At 55.5% G+C, this 15,917-nt stretch overlaps 2 protein-coding genes across 2 annotated transcripts in view; one reads left to right on the forward strand and one right to left on the reverse strand.

The window, feature by feature from the left end:
• Positions 1-9,686: 9,686 nt before the first annotated feature.
• On the reverse strand, positions 9,687-10,787 carry VOLCADRAFT_80930 (uncharacterized protein; the record flags this gene model as incomplete). The annotated part of the gene is made up of 1 exon (XM_002950128.1): positions 9,687-10,787. The coding sequence occupies exon 1, from the start codon at positions 10,647-10,649 to the stop codon at positions 9,687-9,689; it is 963 nt and encodes a 320-aa protein (XP_002950174.1). The 5' UTR covers positions 10,650-10,787.
• Positions 10,788-12,905: 2,118 nt separating this feature from the next.
• Positions 12,906-15,917, forward strand: part of VOLCADRAFT_90515 (uncharacterized protein) — a gene marked incomplete at both ends in the record, with an annotated part of 17,982 nt that continues 14,970 nt past the window's right edge. The window contains 4 exons of the mRNA XM_002950013.1: positions 12,906-13,052; positions 13,889-14,029; positions 14,925-15,001; positions 15,487-15,547. Of these exons, the coding sequence (XP_002950059.1) occupies positions 12,906-13,052; positions 13,889-14,029; positions 14,925-15,001; positions 15,487-15,547 (426 nt within the window). The remainder of the gene's footprint in view (positions 13,053-13,888; positions 14,030-14,924; positions 15,002-15,486; positions 15,548-15,917) is intronic.

The following is a 15,917-nucleotide window of genomic DNA, read 5'->3' on the forward strand; positions in this document are numbered from 1 at the left end:
CGGTGGAGGTGTCGGCGGTGGTGGAGGGGGGAGTGGTGGCGGGGTTGGAGGTGGTGGTGGTGGTGGCGGGGGTGAAGGTGGCGGGGTTTGAGGTGGCGTAGGTGGTGGTGGGGGTGGTGGCGAGTTTGGAGGTGGCCGAGATGGTAGCGGGGGAAGTGGTGACGGGGATGGAGCTAGCGGAGGTTGTGGCGGGGGAGGTGGTGACGGGGATGGAGGTGGCGGAGGTGGTTGCGAGGGAGGTGGTGACGGGGATGGAGGTGGCGGAGGTGGTTGCGGGGGAGGTGGTGACGGGGATGGAGGTGGCGGAGGTGGTTGCGGGGGAGGTGGTGATGGGGATGGAGGTGGCGGAGGTGGTTGCGGGGGAGGTGGTGACGGGGATGGAGGTGGCGGAGGTGGTGGAAGGGACATTGGTGACGGAGGGAGGAGTGGTTCTTCAGGCTCGTCCTCACAGGGGGGCTCGGGAATCTCCGGACAATCCGGAGGAAGAAAGGGCGGGCTTGCATCTTGAGACATGGGGGGCGGCGGCAATGTGGCCTGCAAGGGGGGCGGCGGCAATGTGGCCTGCAAGGGGGGCGGCGGCAATGCAGACAGCCCTGAAGCTCAACAAGATCGGGGGGCCGATGTGGAGGGGTGCACGGGGTGATGCCGCCTGCAACTGGGCCAACAGCACCACGGGTGCCGAGGTTAAGGACGGTGGATGGGCATGGATAGGCCTGGACCTTCCGCGGCAAGGACGCGCTCAGGGACTTACCGGCAACGGCGGCGGCGGCGGCAAGGTCCAGGACGAGTAGTAGGACGGATAGTAGGACGCCAGCCTACGCAGGGGTCTGTGCACCGTGTCAGGTGCCATTGACTGAATCAGGTTACGTGGTCCGCCAGTGGACACCTCCGGGGCATGCAAGGGAACTCCGTGCAATAACCCCAACAGCTCCTCCCTGGCCTCTCCCGCCGCCACAGACTGCGTGCTCGCACCCGACACTGCCGTACTTAGTGAGGCTGGCCCCGCCCCAGCAGCAGCAGCCGCGGAGACCCAAGCCGCAAGCAGCATCGTGAACAAGTACAAGGGTCCCTGGACCCAAGAGCCCGCGGTCCGGGACCTGGACGGGGCCCGGGCTCGCGGGTGCTGGCAGTGCGACGACCGCTGTCGATCACTGGCGACGTCCTGTGATGTCATCGGCTGCTGGCGTTGCTGTAGCAGAGCAAGGCTGGGGACCCGCTGCTGCTCCGAGGCTGTAGCAGCGACAGGACTATGACCGGGACAAGGATGGTAGGGTTGCGTTCGCGGGAGGCCACCACATTTTGTTTCGGTGCTTTCATCCGCGGGTTTGCAGCTTAATGCTCTTGCCCGGCTGCTGCAGCTGGGGGTACTGCAATTGCTGGCTGTGGGACTGCCCTCGGCGCCGTGGGGTATAGGTGGCTTTTCGTGGACGTCACCGTTCGGCCAAACGCGGCAGCAGACCGCCACATGGCGATCAGCCTCGTGAACCTGTACGGCGCAGCTAGGTAACTGCAGTTGTAGAGCCGCGTCCAAGTTGTCCTCACACAGCAACTTGGGCAGATACGCCCGCGCACGTTGTACGGAGGCTCGCTGATTTGTGTTGCTGACTGCGCTGTGTTCGACCCGGTGGCCCTGGGCCCCGGAGTAATTAGAGCAAGGGAGTGCCATACGTGGGTGGGGCCTTCGTTGAGAGCGTCCTTCGTAGGCCTCCTTTGCGCGCAAAGCTAACTGCGACTTCTATAGTTCGGCCTGCGAATTCGGGAGACCACCATTGAACGAGTTGTGACGCTAAAAACACACGCCGCGAGGTTTTGCAAAGGTCCGAGAGTGGGCGTAGCCTAGTCAGTGCAAGATGGAAATAAGGGGAAATTCAAAGTATTCACCATAATTAAGAGATCACCAAAAGTGTAAATATTTGGCCTCTGCGCTATGTTGCGCATTCGCACGTACAGGTAGGTAACGAGAACTACAGGCACGGGCTCGCAAAAGGCTCGGCCTCCAAGTGTATACTGGCGTTAGGTGGAAGGAGGTGCTCTTGATAGTAATGTTTATTTCGCATGATCTTGCCCCTGCAGACGACCGCAGACCGCCTCGCGACTCCGACGGCAATTTCAGCGAACCTTAGTCATCGCTGTTACGGGCACAATCAGTTGAAACATCCTAATACTTACAACAAAGACCCACCATGTTTGACTATGATTTAATCAGTGCTCAAATCATGCACCGTTTTCGGTCTCCAAACGATGAGCCATGTCACGACTGGTTACGGTCATGTCGATATCCATGTTTTCCTGCCTAGATTCTTACAATGCTGGACTTTGCCTAATCACCTGGATAAAATCTGTATAAGGTCCGCCCTAGGGCCTATCCTTATTGCTTGTACCTCCGCCCTCGATCACACGGAGATCTGTACGAACATTGTTCGCTCCCGAGTCGGTCTGCGAGGGAAAGCTTATTTTCTGATTTCATAGAAAATTTAATCTATTCAATTATGCTAATTAACCTGTAACTTCCTCCCGTCAAGGGCCTAGTCACAATTACTAGTGCGTACCAGAGGTCGGCAAATCCGGTGGGTCCTGCGGGTCCGTAACACAGTACCCGCAGCCGAAATTCGGCTTAAGGCCCCGGCTGCGGGACCCAAATGACCAAAATTCGACCGAAAGACGTGATTGAAGCCTCTATTGCGGCCCGTAGGGCCGCGCGCTGGACTCGAACTCTGTGTTTGACTTTGTAAAAGAATGTCACGACCACCTCTACACAATTCGGTGACGGTTATCACTGATACATTATTACATTTCTAGCGTCTGTACCGATGACTTGCAGCTGCCGCAGCACTTGACTTGGTCAATTGTGGACTTTGGCATACCAGATATTGGTCCCATGTGGCCTATCCTATACATAATCTTCATCATATTGCTTGTATTTTTAACTGCTGACCGCGGCATCTCGCCGGGGAACGAAGGAAACGCGTGCAGAAATTTCCAGCGGTCGACAACGCACGTTGGCCGGCACGCTGACCGGTCGTAAAGCCACTGCTGATCCCCCAGCAACATATATTGAGGCGGAAGAGCCGTTACTTGGGCCATCGGGCAGCGCCGGTGAAGCTCTCCAGGTCTACTTTTCCCAGCACCACCACCTCCCACCTCCGGAAACGCCAGCACCGTGGCCCTTCCTCCACAGAAGAAAAGGCACACTCAAGCCAACACTGCCGCCACCGGTCCCAGTCAGCAGCCAGCACCTCTCCTGCCCACCACCCCCAACACCACCGCTCCCGAACAGCAGCCGGCAACACTCCTGCCCCCCGCCACCCCCAATGCCACCGCCAACCTGCAACTGAAGCGCACCAAGTCCACCAATAAGATCGATGCCGTTGGTGTCCCCCCGGGTTTGAGCGGCCTCGTAATCCCAACGAGGACATTATTTGGCTGACTGACACTTGTGGTGGTGATTTCAAGAGCTGGGCCTATGCACTTCAGGGCTCGACGACGGTCATCTGTTTTTTTGCGACACACATAAGGAGAGTAACGCCACCATTTCCCGCACGAACTGGGATCGCTCAGCTTACACCCGGCACGAGGCCTCCTACTCCCACAAAGCGGCTGTAGTCCAGTACACGCAGGATCAGCAGCAACAGCAAACTGACAAGCACCTGGCCATGACCGAGGTTGCCGACAATCCCTTGTTGGCTCTGTTTTGTGGCGCATACATGGTCCTGTACCAAGCCATGCCTTTCACTCACTTCCCAACGATCTGTGAATACATGGACTGGCTTAAAGTACCAAACATCACCGGCTTAAGTTCAACGAAGGTCTTTTTGTGAAGCTGAGTATGTCGGGTCCTTGAAGAAGGAGGATGCAATGTTGAAGGGGGCGATGGCCAAGTACAAGTCCTCCACTAGGATGCACCTTACACGCATATCACCGATAAGGTCGAGAATATCCTTCACGCCCCGCGCTTCAACCGCATGCGGTCGGCGATGAATAGCTCGGGGGCGATGCTAACTTCATGGCGCAGAAACTTGCTGGGCAACGAACCCCTTGCCCCCCCTGCAATGTGTACGGGACGTGGAGCCCTGAAATGCTGTCTCTTTTGGCGCCGGAAGGCGCCAAAATTTTTTTTAGGTTTATTGACCGAAATTATGCCCTCCCGCAGCCGTAGAAACCGATTTGCCGACCTCTGGTGCGTACTGTCGCGTTGCCATTCGATGTTCGTTAAAAAATTGCCGTCAATTGTCACCTAACGCTTCATGTGTGTCATCTTGATCTTCTCAGTCAGCGTAAGCGAAGCTTTTGAAGGTTGTAATACAACTCAGGGCTGTATCTGTTGTAATTTCCGGTTGCGAAATGTCTGTTGCCTACGCCTCTGAATTCGCGACGCCTGAGTCGTTTTGTGAAACCAAGCAGCGGATACAGAGCAATCACCTCGATATACGTTATATAGGTCTGGGATTAGAGCGGAGATCAAGACCCTGCCATAAATACAAAGCAATCCTCGAAAGTCCGCTCCAGAAACAGTACTGGTATCCCGCCAAACTACGATATGAATAAGTTCTGTACGAGATATCAACACTAACCCGCGGACAGAACTCTGGCGCACCCCAGAAGAAAACTCAACGAACTCCCATACACTGTCGGAATTCCGAAAACTTGGTCAACGCCAACGGCTTCGTTAGCACATCTGCAACCATATGGTGAGAAGGGCAATACTGGAACGACACATTACCCGAATTATCCTTTTCTCAAACAAAGTGGTGGATCACGTCTATGTGCTGTGACCGCTCCGATGTGATTGGGTTGCGGATCAGGGCAATAGCACCTTGACTATAGTCCTTGATCTCAATTGCCCGTACCTCGTAGCCCAAATCCCTCATCAACTTACACAACCAAACCGCCTCCCACGTTGCCATGTACTCGGCTTCAACCGGCGATGCAGCAACAGTAGGTTATAGCTTATAGCGCCCCCTTCAGAATAAAGATGTAGCCGGTGGTGGCCGCCAACTATCTGGGTCACTGGCCCAGTCCGAATCCGCGTACCCCACCAAAGACTGCGAACCGCAATAAACAATACCATACGCTAATGTGCTCTTAACGTAACGCAAGACGGACTTGGCAGCCTCCCATGTGAAGGGGCAGGCTTCGACATAAAACGTGCGAGTTTATAGACGGCCTGCGCAATATCAGGCCTTGTACAGACTGCAAGGTAGATTAAACCACCATCCAAAGATCGAAACTTGCTGGCGCCTGGCAACAGTTCTTCATCAACGGGCTCCCGCCGCAATACTAACGACGGCTGCACAGGAATAGCCGCGGACTTAGCGTCAATCATATAAAAACTTAATAAACAAGTTCCCTGCATACTTCTTCTGCGATATAATAAGGGTCCCGGCGGTTTTATCACGCATAACCTCCATCCCCAAAAAGAACGAGACCTCGCCTAAATCACGCAAATCAAAGTCCTTCGCCAGTTCTTTCTTTGACTGGGCTATTAGATCCTTAGAGTCACTCCCAATCAACAGATCGTCATCATGGATGAGCAGCTCAACAACGTTAGTGCCTTGATACTTGATAAACAGGCTGGGGTCCGCATCTGAAACCGTGTAACCCATTTCCCGTAGCTTATTTACTAATTTAACATACCAAGCCCGGCTGGCTTGCCGAAAGCCGTACAGCACCTTCAACAACCGACACTTTAGACCACGCTCGCTGGTCACAAAACCTTCGGGCTGATCAACGTAAACCACCTCATCCAAATGGCCATGCAAAAATGCTGTGCGGACGTCGAGATGGTGGACCTCAAATCCTTTGGCTGCAGCTTTGGCGAGGAAGGCGCGTACGGTAGCATGATTGCTTGTTGGAGCAAAAACTTCATCATAGTCCACGCCCTCTACTTGCATATACCCTTTTGCAACAAAACGCGCTTTTATAACGTTCTACCTCGCCATCGGCACCAGTCTTTACTTTATAGACCCAACGGCCTGGTACAATGTTGGCGTCCGGGGCGGGTGCTCTAAATGCCAAGTGTCTAGCCGGTGCAGCAATGCGATTTCCTCCTCCATTGCCTCCCACATGTGGCTGCGTTGACTTGATGGCTTCTTGAAATGACGTGGGATTGGGTGGAAGGGTAGCTGCCGCTGCGATCAGTCGCTCGGGAGCCTTACGTTCCCTAGTACTTCTCCGGAGGCCTGATGTCGATGCAACTGGAGGGTTTGATGTCTCCCCCACAGATGCATCGGCATCGGCCACCTGCTCCCCCGCATCCTCGGCACTCTCATCCCCCGCATCCTCAGCACTCTCATCCCCCGCATCCTCGGCACTCTCATCCCCCGCATCCTCAGCACTCTCATCCCCCGCATCCTCGGCACTCTCATCCCCCGCATCCTCAGCACTCTCATCCCCCGCATTCTCGGCACTCTCATCCCCCGCATTCTCAGCACTCTCATCCCCCGCATCCTCAGCACTCTCATCCCCCGCATCCTCGGCACTCTCATCCCCCGCATCCTCAGCACTCTCATCCCCCGCATCCTCGGCACTCTCATCCCCCGCATCCTCAGCACTCTCATCCCCCGCATCCTCAGCACTCTCATCCCCCGCATCCTCAGCACTCTCATCCCCCGCATTCTCAGCACTCTCATCCCCCGCATCCTCGGCACTCTCATCCCCCGCATCCTCAGCACTCTCATCCCCCGCATCCTCAGCACTCTCATCCCCCGCATCCTCAGCACTCTCATCCCCCGCATCCTCGGCACTCTCATCCCCCGCATCCTCAGCACTCTCATCCCCCGCATCCTCAGCACTCTCATCCCCCGCATCCTCAGCACTCTCATCCCCCGCATTCTCAGCACTCTCATCCCCCGCATCCTCAGCCAGACCTACTGCATCATCATCCTGGTCGGCACCCTCTAAGTGCTTTCTCGTATCAGAAAGAGCAGGGAAATGCCTCGGGAAAGGGGGCCGCTGGTGAACCTATACCACCCTGTAACAACATAAGACAGACAGATAGACAGACAGACAGGCAGGCAGGCGGGCGAAAGACAGCTGAAGATGGCAATAACTGGCGTCCGGGATCTGCATGCTGTAAAGAAAGGCTATCATCATCGCCGTCGAGAAAGGCCGGAAGGGGGCTAGGAAATGGTAGGAGTGAAGACCAGAACTCTTAACAGGCTCTGACAAGACCCAAAGGCGGCTTTCGTGGGTGTGTCTGAAGGAAACGGGGCCCATGCGGGGCCCCGCCCTATAGGGAAACACGCAACATCCACGCGAGAACCAGGAACTTAAAAAAAAACCGTCTGTGTATGCCTTATGTCTCAACCAGCATGGCCTAAACCGTATCTCCAGTCGTCACGACCACAGCGACAATCCATTGATGGAATGGACTCTCCGGTACGTAAGAGCCCCCTTGGTCAATGGCCCCGGCACTGCTCATCCCCTTACGGCAGTTTCACCGAGTGGGCACTTCATCTCGGGGTGTAGAGTGAGGAAATCATACCGCCAAGATGAGCGGCGACTGCGTTGGAGAGGCCGTAAATAGATCTGGATCCGGCTTAAATCTGGATCTGGATTTTCCGGATCCAGGCTGGGCAGCTTCCGGTCAGGGCTCCCGATGCAAGGCTCCCTGGCGCGAGCAGGACGTCCTAGAGACTCCTCCGTCTTCGCATCAAGGCTGGTTAGCACGCGGTGTACGCCATGTCCCATGCTGCAGCGTCTGGCTTCCCTTCCACTTGCTCAAACGCTGTGGACCCCACCTGTGCCTCTACCACAAAGCACAGTGTACGACCTACAGCCCATACTGCAGAATGGTGCTTCGCTGGTGGAGCGCGGGCAATAGCAATGCAGTAGTAGCCACCGCGCCGGAGGTGCAGGTACATCTAGATTACAGGAATGGCGGGTCATCCACCAATGCCAACATGTCAGCCAAATACCGGCAAGTCCCCAGCTTGCGCCAGTATTCCTCCAAAGGAGATATGCGCGCGTTGGCTATTGGATTACGCATCACAGATGGATTGAGCCATGGTGGTGGAGGTCAGGGCGAAATGGCAGCAGCCCACCTCAGCCCTGGCCAATCCACCCCACGCCAATCCAAACTGTGCACCAGCACAGTGTGACGACCGGCTGAACGCCGACCGTGCTGCCCCTTCATGGACGGCACCTTGACCAGTTACCCTGAGTTACCAGCACATCTTGCTGCGCAAGTGTGAACCATGATTCATGGACAACGGTGTGATTACCCTCTCGTGTCGCTTCCAGGATCGCGGCTCAGGACAATATCAGCAGGGCGGTCAAGATGTTCAGCTTCTACATACTTAGGTACATGGGTGAGACTGGCGAGCGGCTACCAAACACCAAAGGCCTTAAAGTTGCGCAAAAGCTGTCTGCATGGCTATCCTATCTATACCTATCTACCTCACATGCGAGAGGGGGTTCCACTCCTCCGCTCTCTAGTCCAAGACACCATTGCCACACGCCATGAAGACATGGAAGTGAACGGGCTTCATCGACGGAAAGCTACAAAGCAGCCTTTCCAGAAACCGCGCACTTTTATAGTCTAGTCAGCGAGTAAAGACGTCTCAAAAGAGCTGGGCGGGGCAGCAAGCCGCCCGCTTCCACAATAGCCGATCAGTCGGCCAGTCGATCAAACAGTCATGTCCGGCGAGAGAGTCAATTAGTCGGCCAACAACAACAACAAAAGGGTATGAAAGAAGTATTGTACAAAAGGGACGGAAAGTCATCTCAGACCGGCCACACACGAGCCCCAAACATGTTCATCTCATCTCGTTACAGGCGGAATGCACGGAATGTGATGACTCAACCACACACACACACACACACGCACACAGAGAACACAGGAAGTACCCGCCTCCAGCCGTGCTCAGGGTTGTGGGCCAGGGTTAGCACGCTGCAGCCTCCGCCCCCTCACAGCCCCTCACGGCGGCTCCAAAACTCTGCAGCAGCCGCCCAGAGCGGTCCACGTCATCGGTCCACGTCATCGGTCCACGTCACTGGTCTACGTCACCGGACTGCATGTACACCCCCACCCTCATCGCCACACGGCGTGGGTTGCTGGGTTGCAAGCATGCCATGCTCATGATTCCATCAGCCACCAGCGTGCCTCTTCACGATTCGGGAAGAACGACCCTGCACTAATCGAACTCGCCAGTAAGGTAGTGGTGATACCACCACCGCCGCCGCCATTTAGCGGCCAGAAGGCAAATGGGTCCACATGGTATGCTGGCGGCAACAAGGGCAAACCGCAGCTGAAAGGTACGGCATCCAGGTCAAGATCCGTTGTCTTGCCCCTTAGATTCGGGCGCACCGTCAACTCCTGTAGGACCGGGGGGATTGCGCGTGGGGGACAGGTGGTTTTAGGCATGTGGGTCGTCGCGAAACATGTCCGCGTGTGCTACCACGGCTTGGGGTTCATCTCCAGGGCGAGGCTCCCAACCGGGGGCCCCCGCCTAGGGGGGAAGGTGCAAGGGTACTGCAATAGCCCACAGGACGCCGCATCTGGTGACATAAGCTCTTAAAAACGAAGTGCTCAACCTCTGCATCAAAGAGGAGGAGGCACGCAAAAACCTGGATGGCGCCCGTACCCGCAGGTCCTCCCTCCTTCAGTCTCGAGGATATGCCTGCGGTTGCCCTCGTAAGCTTCCTTCCAATCTTCCTTCCGCGGAAACCCGTCGTCCCGTTTAATTTTAAACCCGAAGAGATCTTTTCAGCCCTTTTGCCGCATGAGTGTCTGCATTAACCTCAAGCTCATGTGAGCTTTCTCTGCATCGCGCCATCCCCTCGTCTGCCCTCCAAACCGAGTCTTTCCCAGGCCGTAGGGTCCTGGTCCTTCCCCACTTACCCAAGCCGAACAAAACCCCCATGTGCTTGGACGCGCCTTCGATTCCCTGAAAGAATTTGTTGGCCAGTTTGATGAAGGTGAACGAGGTAAGGAGGCTGTCCGAGCCGGCCTGGTGCTGAGGCCCAATACGTTGAACTTCCAGCATCTCGGCCAGCTTGTTAAGCCCGCCGTGGAGATTGTCGCAGTACCGCATGAGATACTTGATGTCAAAGATGTTGGGGAAGTAGATGTTCAAGAGCTCAAAAAACTCCTGCTCAGACTGGGGCAGCGGCTGGCAGGTCAGGATTTTCAAGAGGTACCCAAAGTCGTAGTTGCTGTGGAAGGTAATCCATCGCACGTCATCGTTGAGAACGATACCAGACGTCATGAGCAGTTCCCCAAAACGGTGCACGTCAATGCCTTTCGCCTCATGTGTAGCAAAGTCGATGCCCGATTGTTTAAGCAGCTCAATGCTGTCCTGTGCATAGACATCGTCCGCAAGACGGAACCCCTTAAAGTTGAACTGCCAAACGCACAGCTCTCCGTTCGCACGCGGCAGGTTCCCCTTTGCATCCGTAAATGTCAGGCCCAGCTGAATCAGCTTAAGCATATCTACGTTCATCTTGAGCGCCCGGTAGAGATACTCCCGGCTGCTCTTGAATGGGCCCAGGGGCTTGGCCACCACCCCCGGAAACTCTGTGTCCATGGCCACATAAGGATACTGGTCTACAAAGTCGCGGATGAGGGTGAACTCCGCCTCCAAATTGTCTTCCCATACTTCTCGCACGCGTAGTGTCTCGCCGGTGGCGGTCAGCCACGTGGCGGTCATCGGTGTATGTAAAATGATGCAACGTAACCTATCGCAATGAAGATTGGTAAAACAGGAAAGCTGAAATATATGAGGAGGGCATATATCCGCTAGCGTTTTCAGCAGGAAGCGAGCAGAACGCCACCCAACGAATACACTTCATTGAAAGGACAAGTTGTAACCAGTTCAATGACCCCTTGGAAAAGTAGGGCCTGGTCCAACTGTACGGCAGCCGTCCTATAAATCCCAGGCGCAATATTCTGTCGCAACATATAAACCAGTTTACTGTAACCCGATGTCAGGCATTTATTGGCAGCAAAATTTGCAAGTAACGCTGCAGGGGTCCCGTTCTGGCCACTGAGTACAAGTGCGCAACCCGTTTATGTGTCCAACGGGATAGCAGCCCCATCCTAGGCCATCTTAGTGTGCCGCCTACCCGGTTCCGCCCATCTAAGCTTTGCGAAGTACATTCGCCAAGTGAGTAGCACCTCAGGATAGAGTAGCAGGCTTTAGTTTTTCCGGTGATGGACCTATCCACTACCGTTACAACAAGTATGGAACCCCTTGGATTCTATGCTCCCGTCTGCACATTCCAAAGTACCGGGCGCCAGGTACAGTCATGCTGGTGAAGAGCCCAGCAGCCCACCCTAAGTTCGCTATCCGCTGAGGTGCACAGAACGTGTGAAGATAGAGGAAAAGGGGATAATGCGCCGATAGGTCTGCCGTGGCATTTCCTGAGAAGCCCGAGGCCCCGCGCTGGGTGTGCTGCTACGGAGCGGCCGCACGCACCCAGGGTGCAAAGCCTCCTCCCCTGCCCCGAGGAAACCATCTACTCGACCCTCAGGTACAATTTAGTTCCGAGGCTTCAGCGAGCAATAGTGGCTAGAAGACGCACGACGGACTCGCAAGTACGGCAACTTCGCTGCACGAAAACAATGTCCTTCAGCCCTGACCGCATATACCTAAACAGCAGTTTCAACCCGTCTTCCAAATGCCTCAATCCATTCGTACTCATTCGTACCAGGTTACGCGTACTCATTCCGCTCTCAATAATTTAACAATTCTGCTAATTTGTCTGTTTTCTTTTTCCGCAATGATAAAACCCGAGCGCCGATTAATAGCAGCCTGTCATGTATGAACCTTACTGATGGACTGGCCGGCCTGTCCGCCTATTCTAATGCTGAAGCGCTTGGGTGCTGTGGCTGAACTAGTCGATCACGCTTTCGAGCCCCCAACACACACCCGAACTGTCATGTCCCACTCCTAACCTCTCTAATCGTCCACTGTCGTTCCACAACAAGCCATCTTTTGGGGAAACAGCAGGGAGGTTAGCGTGGAGACTGTTTTCCCTTGCCCTGCAGTCTGCTCGGGGGAAGATCATCTCCTCGGTTATCGCGGATGGCGCATAGGCACAGTCTTGGGTGGGCAGGAACGGAGGCCTGCATCAATGCACGTGGCTCACGGCATGACAGCTGCGTCTCTCACAGATGTTCTTGGATGGGATTGGCAACGGCGCAGGCGTCTATTTGCAGTCAGGCAAGGGTTCTTCCGAGCAGGATCGCACCTAAGAGCTGACGTGGGTTGTGTAACCTCTTGGATTCCCAGTACGTGGAAGAATCCTTCGCGAACGCCGACAGTAGTGGCTGTCAGCACCTATATATTTAGTCTACGTAGGAAAAACAGCCCTGTACTCCGTTCGTAAGTTTTAACCCAGAGAACAGCAATCCGTACCTGTACTGGTCATGGTGCACGGTACACCCTGCCCAGCAGATTGCAAACCAGTACCGTCAATTACTGCGTACGATGATTTTGACATTCTGGCGTTCTGTGCACTCTTTTGCTGGTGGTTTCACTGGAGCAAGGTCATGCCCTACCAGCTATCGTACGTCTTGTTTCCAACGCCCTTGACCTGTTGCCTTGGCCAGGACCTTCCTATAACTGTTATCCGTGATAGGTCATACGTGCGCTTTGCTGAGCTGTAACTGTTAAGTGCTTTATACACCGAAGGTTTTGAGTCCCTGCTCAAATTTAGCTCCGGTTTGCGGACAGGAAATAATACGGGCATGCGCACATGATATTAAGGTTTTATGGAACGTCTGAAACTACCTCTCATTCGCCATGAGGTTCCCTTATTTAACACGGGCAGCGGGCCTGAGGAGCGGATGCAGACAGGTCTACCTTCCTTTTAGCCTTACATACCAGTAGCTATATCGCCGTTTTGTTACCAGCTGTACTGGGCGTCGATTTGGTCACGACCGTCCGGAGCTGCGGACCGCGATGCAGCGCCGGGGCGGCAGCAACGACAGGCCGGAAGACCCTCTAGCCGAAGAGCTGCGAGAAAAGACCCTTGCGCTCATTTCAGTTCAACGTAACTATGAAAGTATATCTCGACTCATGCAGCTCAAGCAACAGGAGCTTGAGCAGGTGCGATGAGGGCCGCGCCAGGGCCCACCTGAAATGGCCCGTTTCGGGTCAGCTCGCGCTTCAACGGATCGCGCGTGCAATTGGGAAGTGGGGCTGTAAACAAGGGTTACGTGTGGCTAGAACGCTGCCAGCCATTTTGCGTGGACCTGCTGGGTTTCGCTTGAACGGGTGGGATCTACACATCGCTGGAACAACCCACAGAAAGCAGACGAGGTCCGTGTGTGCCAAAAGTACTTAGGGTAGTAGCAATCAACACTCTCGCTGCATGGGGCCTGTGGCGCATTCCTCGTTCACTTTCCTCGCACCCTCCTCGTTCTTCGTACCGCGCACGTGCTTGTGTTCGACCAGGGACCAGGGACGTCGTCCTAGCCATCCAGCTGCTGTTGATCGCACAACCAGGAAGAAATCAACACTCCGCATTCCGTGCCACCTATGCCCGTTACTATCTATCGTCCTATTACCACTGCACCACATTCCGGCGCCATCAACATGCGGCCCCTTGGGTCGCAATCCCACAAGGCCCCTGCCCAGGGTCCAAAACACGCACACACACACACGCACACACACACACACATACACATACACACACACATACACATACACACACACATACACACACACTGATCCCCATTAGCGTGCCAACCTTCAAGCTTCGTCGTGGACTCTTTGTTCTCCCTCCCTTATCCAGACTCTGTTTCCATCCCTTGTCGGATCGCATTCGCTTCCATTCGGCTCCTTTCCCATCTTTCCATTGGGCGCCGGCACCTGTCCCCCCTGCCATCTGCGTATTATCCCTCCACCTTCCGCCGCTCCGACTCCCCCTCACACGCCCTCAGATTCAGACCACGCTAGCAGCCGAGCAGGCCACCAGCGTGAGCCTCGGGGTGCAGCTGGAGGAGAGCCGGGGCCGATGTGCCTCCCTGGAGAAGCAGCTGGAGGGGCTGAAGAAGCTGCCGGCCATGGTGGCGGAGCTGGAGGTCAGTGTGTGCGTGTGTGTGTGTGTGTGTTTGTGTAGGGGGGGAATTCGGCATGAGGTGGTCTGAATTGCTGCTTGGCCTGCTGGGGGCCCCGCGTGGCGGGAGTTGGCTGGTACTGGTGCTGGTGCTGGTGACAGAGTGGTCAAGGGCGAGCTGGTGCATGTCTTTTGTCAATGCCCACCAGCCTACACCTTCGAAGATTTTATGCTAAGGGCTCAAATGCGTATTGCGTATTGTTATGGCGGAAGGAGTTCTCTCGGAGGCCTGGGAGGCCATGAGGCGGCACATCGCGCTCAGGCACGCAGTCATAGGCTAGCGGGAGAGGCTAACGTCAACGTCCTCACCCGGCTCCACCATGACGGCTATTGAACCCCCGAGGAGACCCGGCTTTACGGACGGCTTTTGTACGGAACTGATACCTTGAAACCTGCACACTTGTAACCTAAAGCATGTCAGCGGATGATGACAATCCAATACAGAACTTTTTTCGAATGAGGAGAGTTGTCACTCCTGGAGAAGCCGCTCATGTTCCCAAGCGTAGTAGCTGGGCGCTCTGCCAGCATCTTACGAGGCCTTTTCAGCCTGGCCTGGTGTGCTGGTGCTGTCAAATTTTGGTTGGGAAGGCTGTTTGTACTGGTGTGCTGATGCTGGTACTGGTGCTGGGCGAGGTTCGTTACTCATGCTCGTGCTGGGCTCGTTACTATTGAGGGACGGCTAACCCCCGGTCTTTTACTGCGGCTGGATAACCTTATCCAGGTTACTTCATCTCGTCGTACGGGGTTGTACGTTTGGTTTTGCTGACGAAGAGAAGGGTGGGCATTGAGGCAAGGACCATGTATTCGTACGTGTATGTACGATTGTACGTCTGTGCATGTCAATGTACGTGTTCTTGCAGGCTGAACGTGAGTCCCTGAAGCGGGATGCGGCGCAGGCCAATGTCCGGGCGCTGGCGCTGCAAGAGGCCATGAAGGGGTGAGGGGGCGGGTCGGGCGGGTCGCGGACAGAGCACAGTGCTCCAGCGTGCAGCCACCACACGGCCCTGCGTGTTGCTTTTCTGCCACTTGCACTTGCACTTGCACATGCACATGCAAGGAATCGCATATACTGCAAGCAATCGCACATGTCGTCCGGTCTAGACGCCATGATTGTACACCGCGGACCAACCTCCTATCGTTCTTGTTGTCCTCTTTTTGCCACACCAAAAATTGTTACTTGCGGACGCAAGAACTGCAAGCAAAGCTTCAGCATCAGCACAAGGATGCGGTTTATTGGCACAAATCTTAGGTTTAGCGCTGGGAGTTACGCCGAAGCAGACGAGTTTGCAAGGCACAGAAGCACAGAGCTCCCGTAGTAACACTGAGCGGGGGATGAGGGGGGGGAGGTGAGGGGGTCCTACTACCGGACAAGAGCGCTTACCTATCTTTGACAGCCTGACCTACTTTTTTCCCGCTGTCCAGGTTACGGCATTCCTTAGAGGAGGAGCAGCACAACAACGAGCGCCAGCGACAACAACTGGAGGTGAGTCCTCCCCCTCCCCCCCGGGAGGGGGGCGGGGGGGGTGTTGCCGGAGCCCGGGGCCGGAGCCCGGGTTCAGGGGGCCGAGTGCCAGACTAACTGTACTAGTCTGGGCTTATCAGGGGATCTGCATCCGCCGATTCGTACTTCCTGAAGCCGTGGTATATCACAGACGACCTGCGGACCACGGGTGCGTGGCTGGGATTAGGGTGAACCTCGGCGGGTCCCCCCCGCCGGGGTGGGTGGGGTGGGGTGGGGTGGGTGCTTTCTCGCCCTGTGAGCCCTGTGGGCCCTTCGAGCACCGCACTGCTGTTCCTTCTCTTACCGTTATCGCTACTGTTTGCTGGTGGTGGTGGTGGTGGTGGTGGTGGTG

This window comes from Volvox carteri (genome assembly GCF_000143455.1).
Source record: "Volvox carteri f. nagariensis unplaced genomic scaffold VOLCAscaffold_17, whole genome shotgun sequence".
NCBI lineage: Eukaryota > Viridiplantae > Chlorophyta > Chlorophyceae > Chlamydomonadales > Volvocaceae > Volvox > Volvox carteri.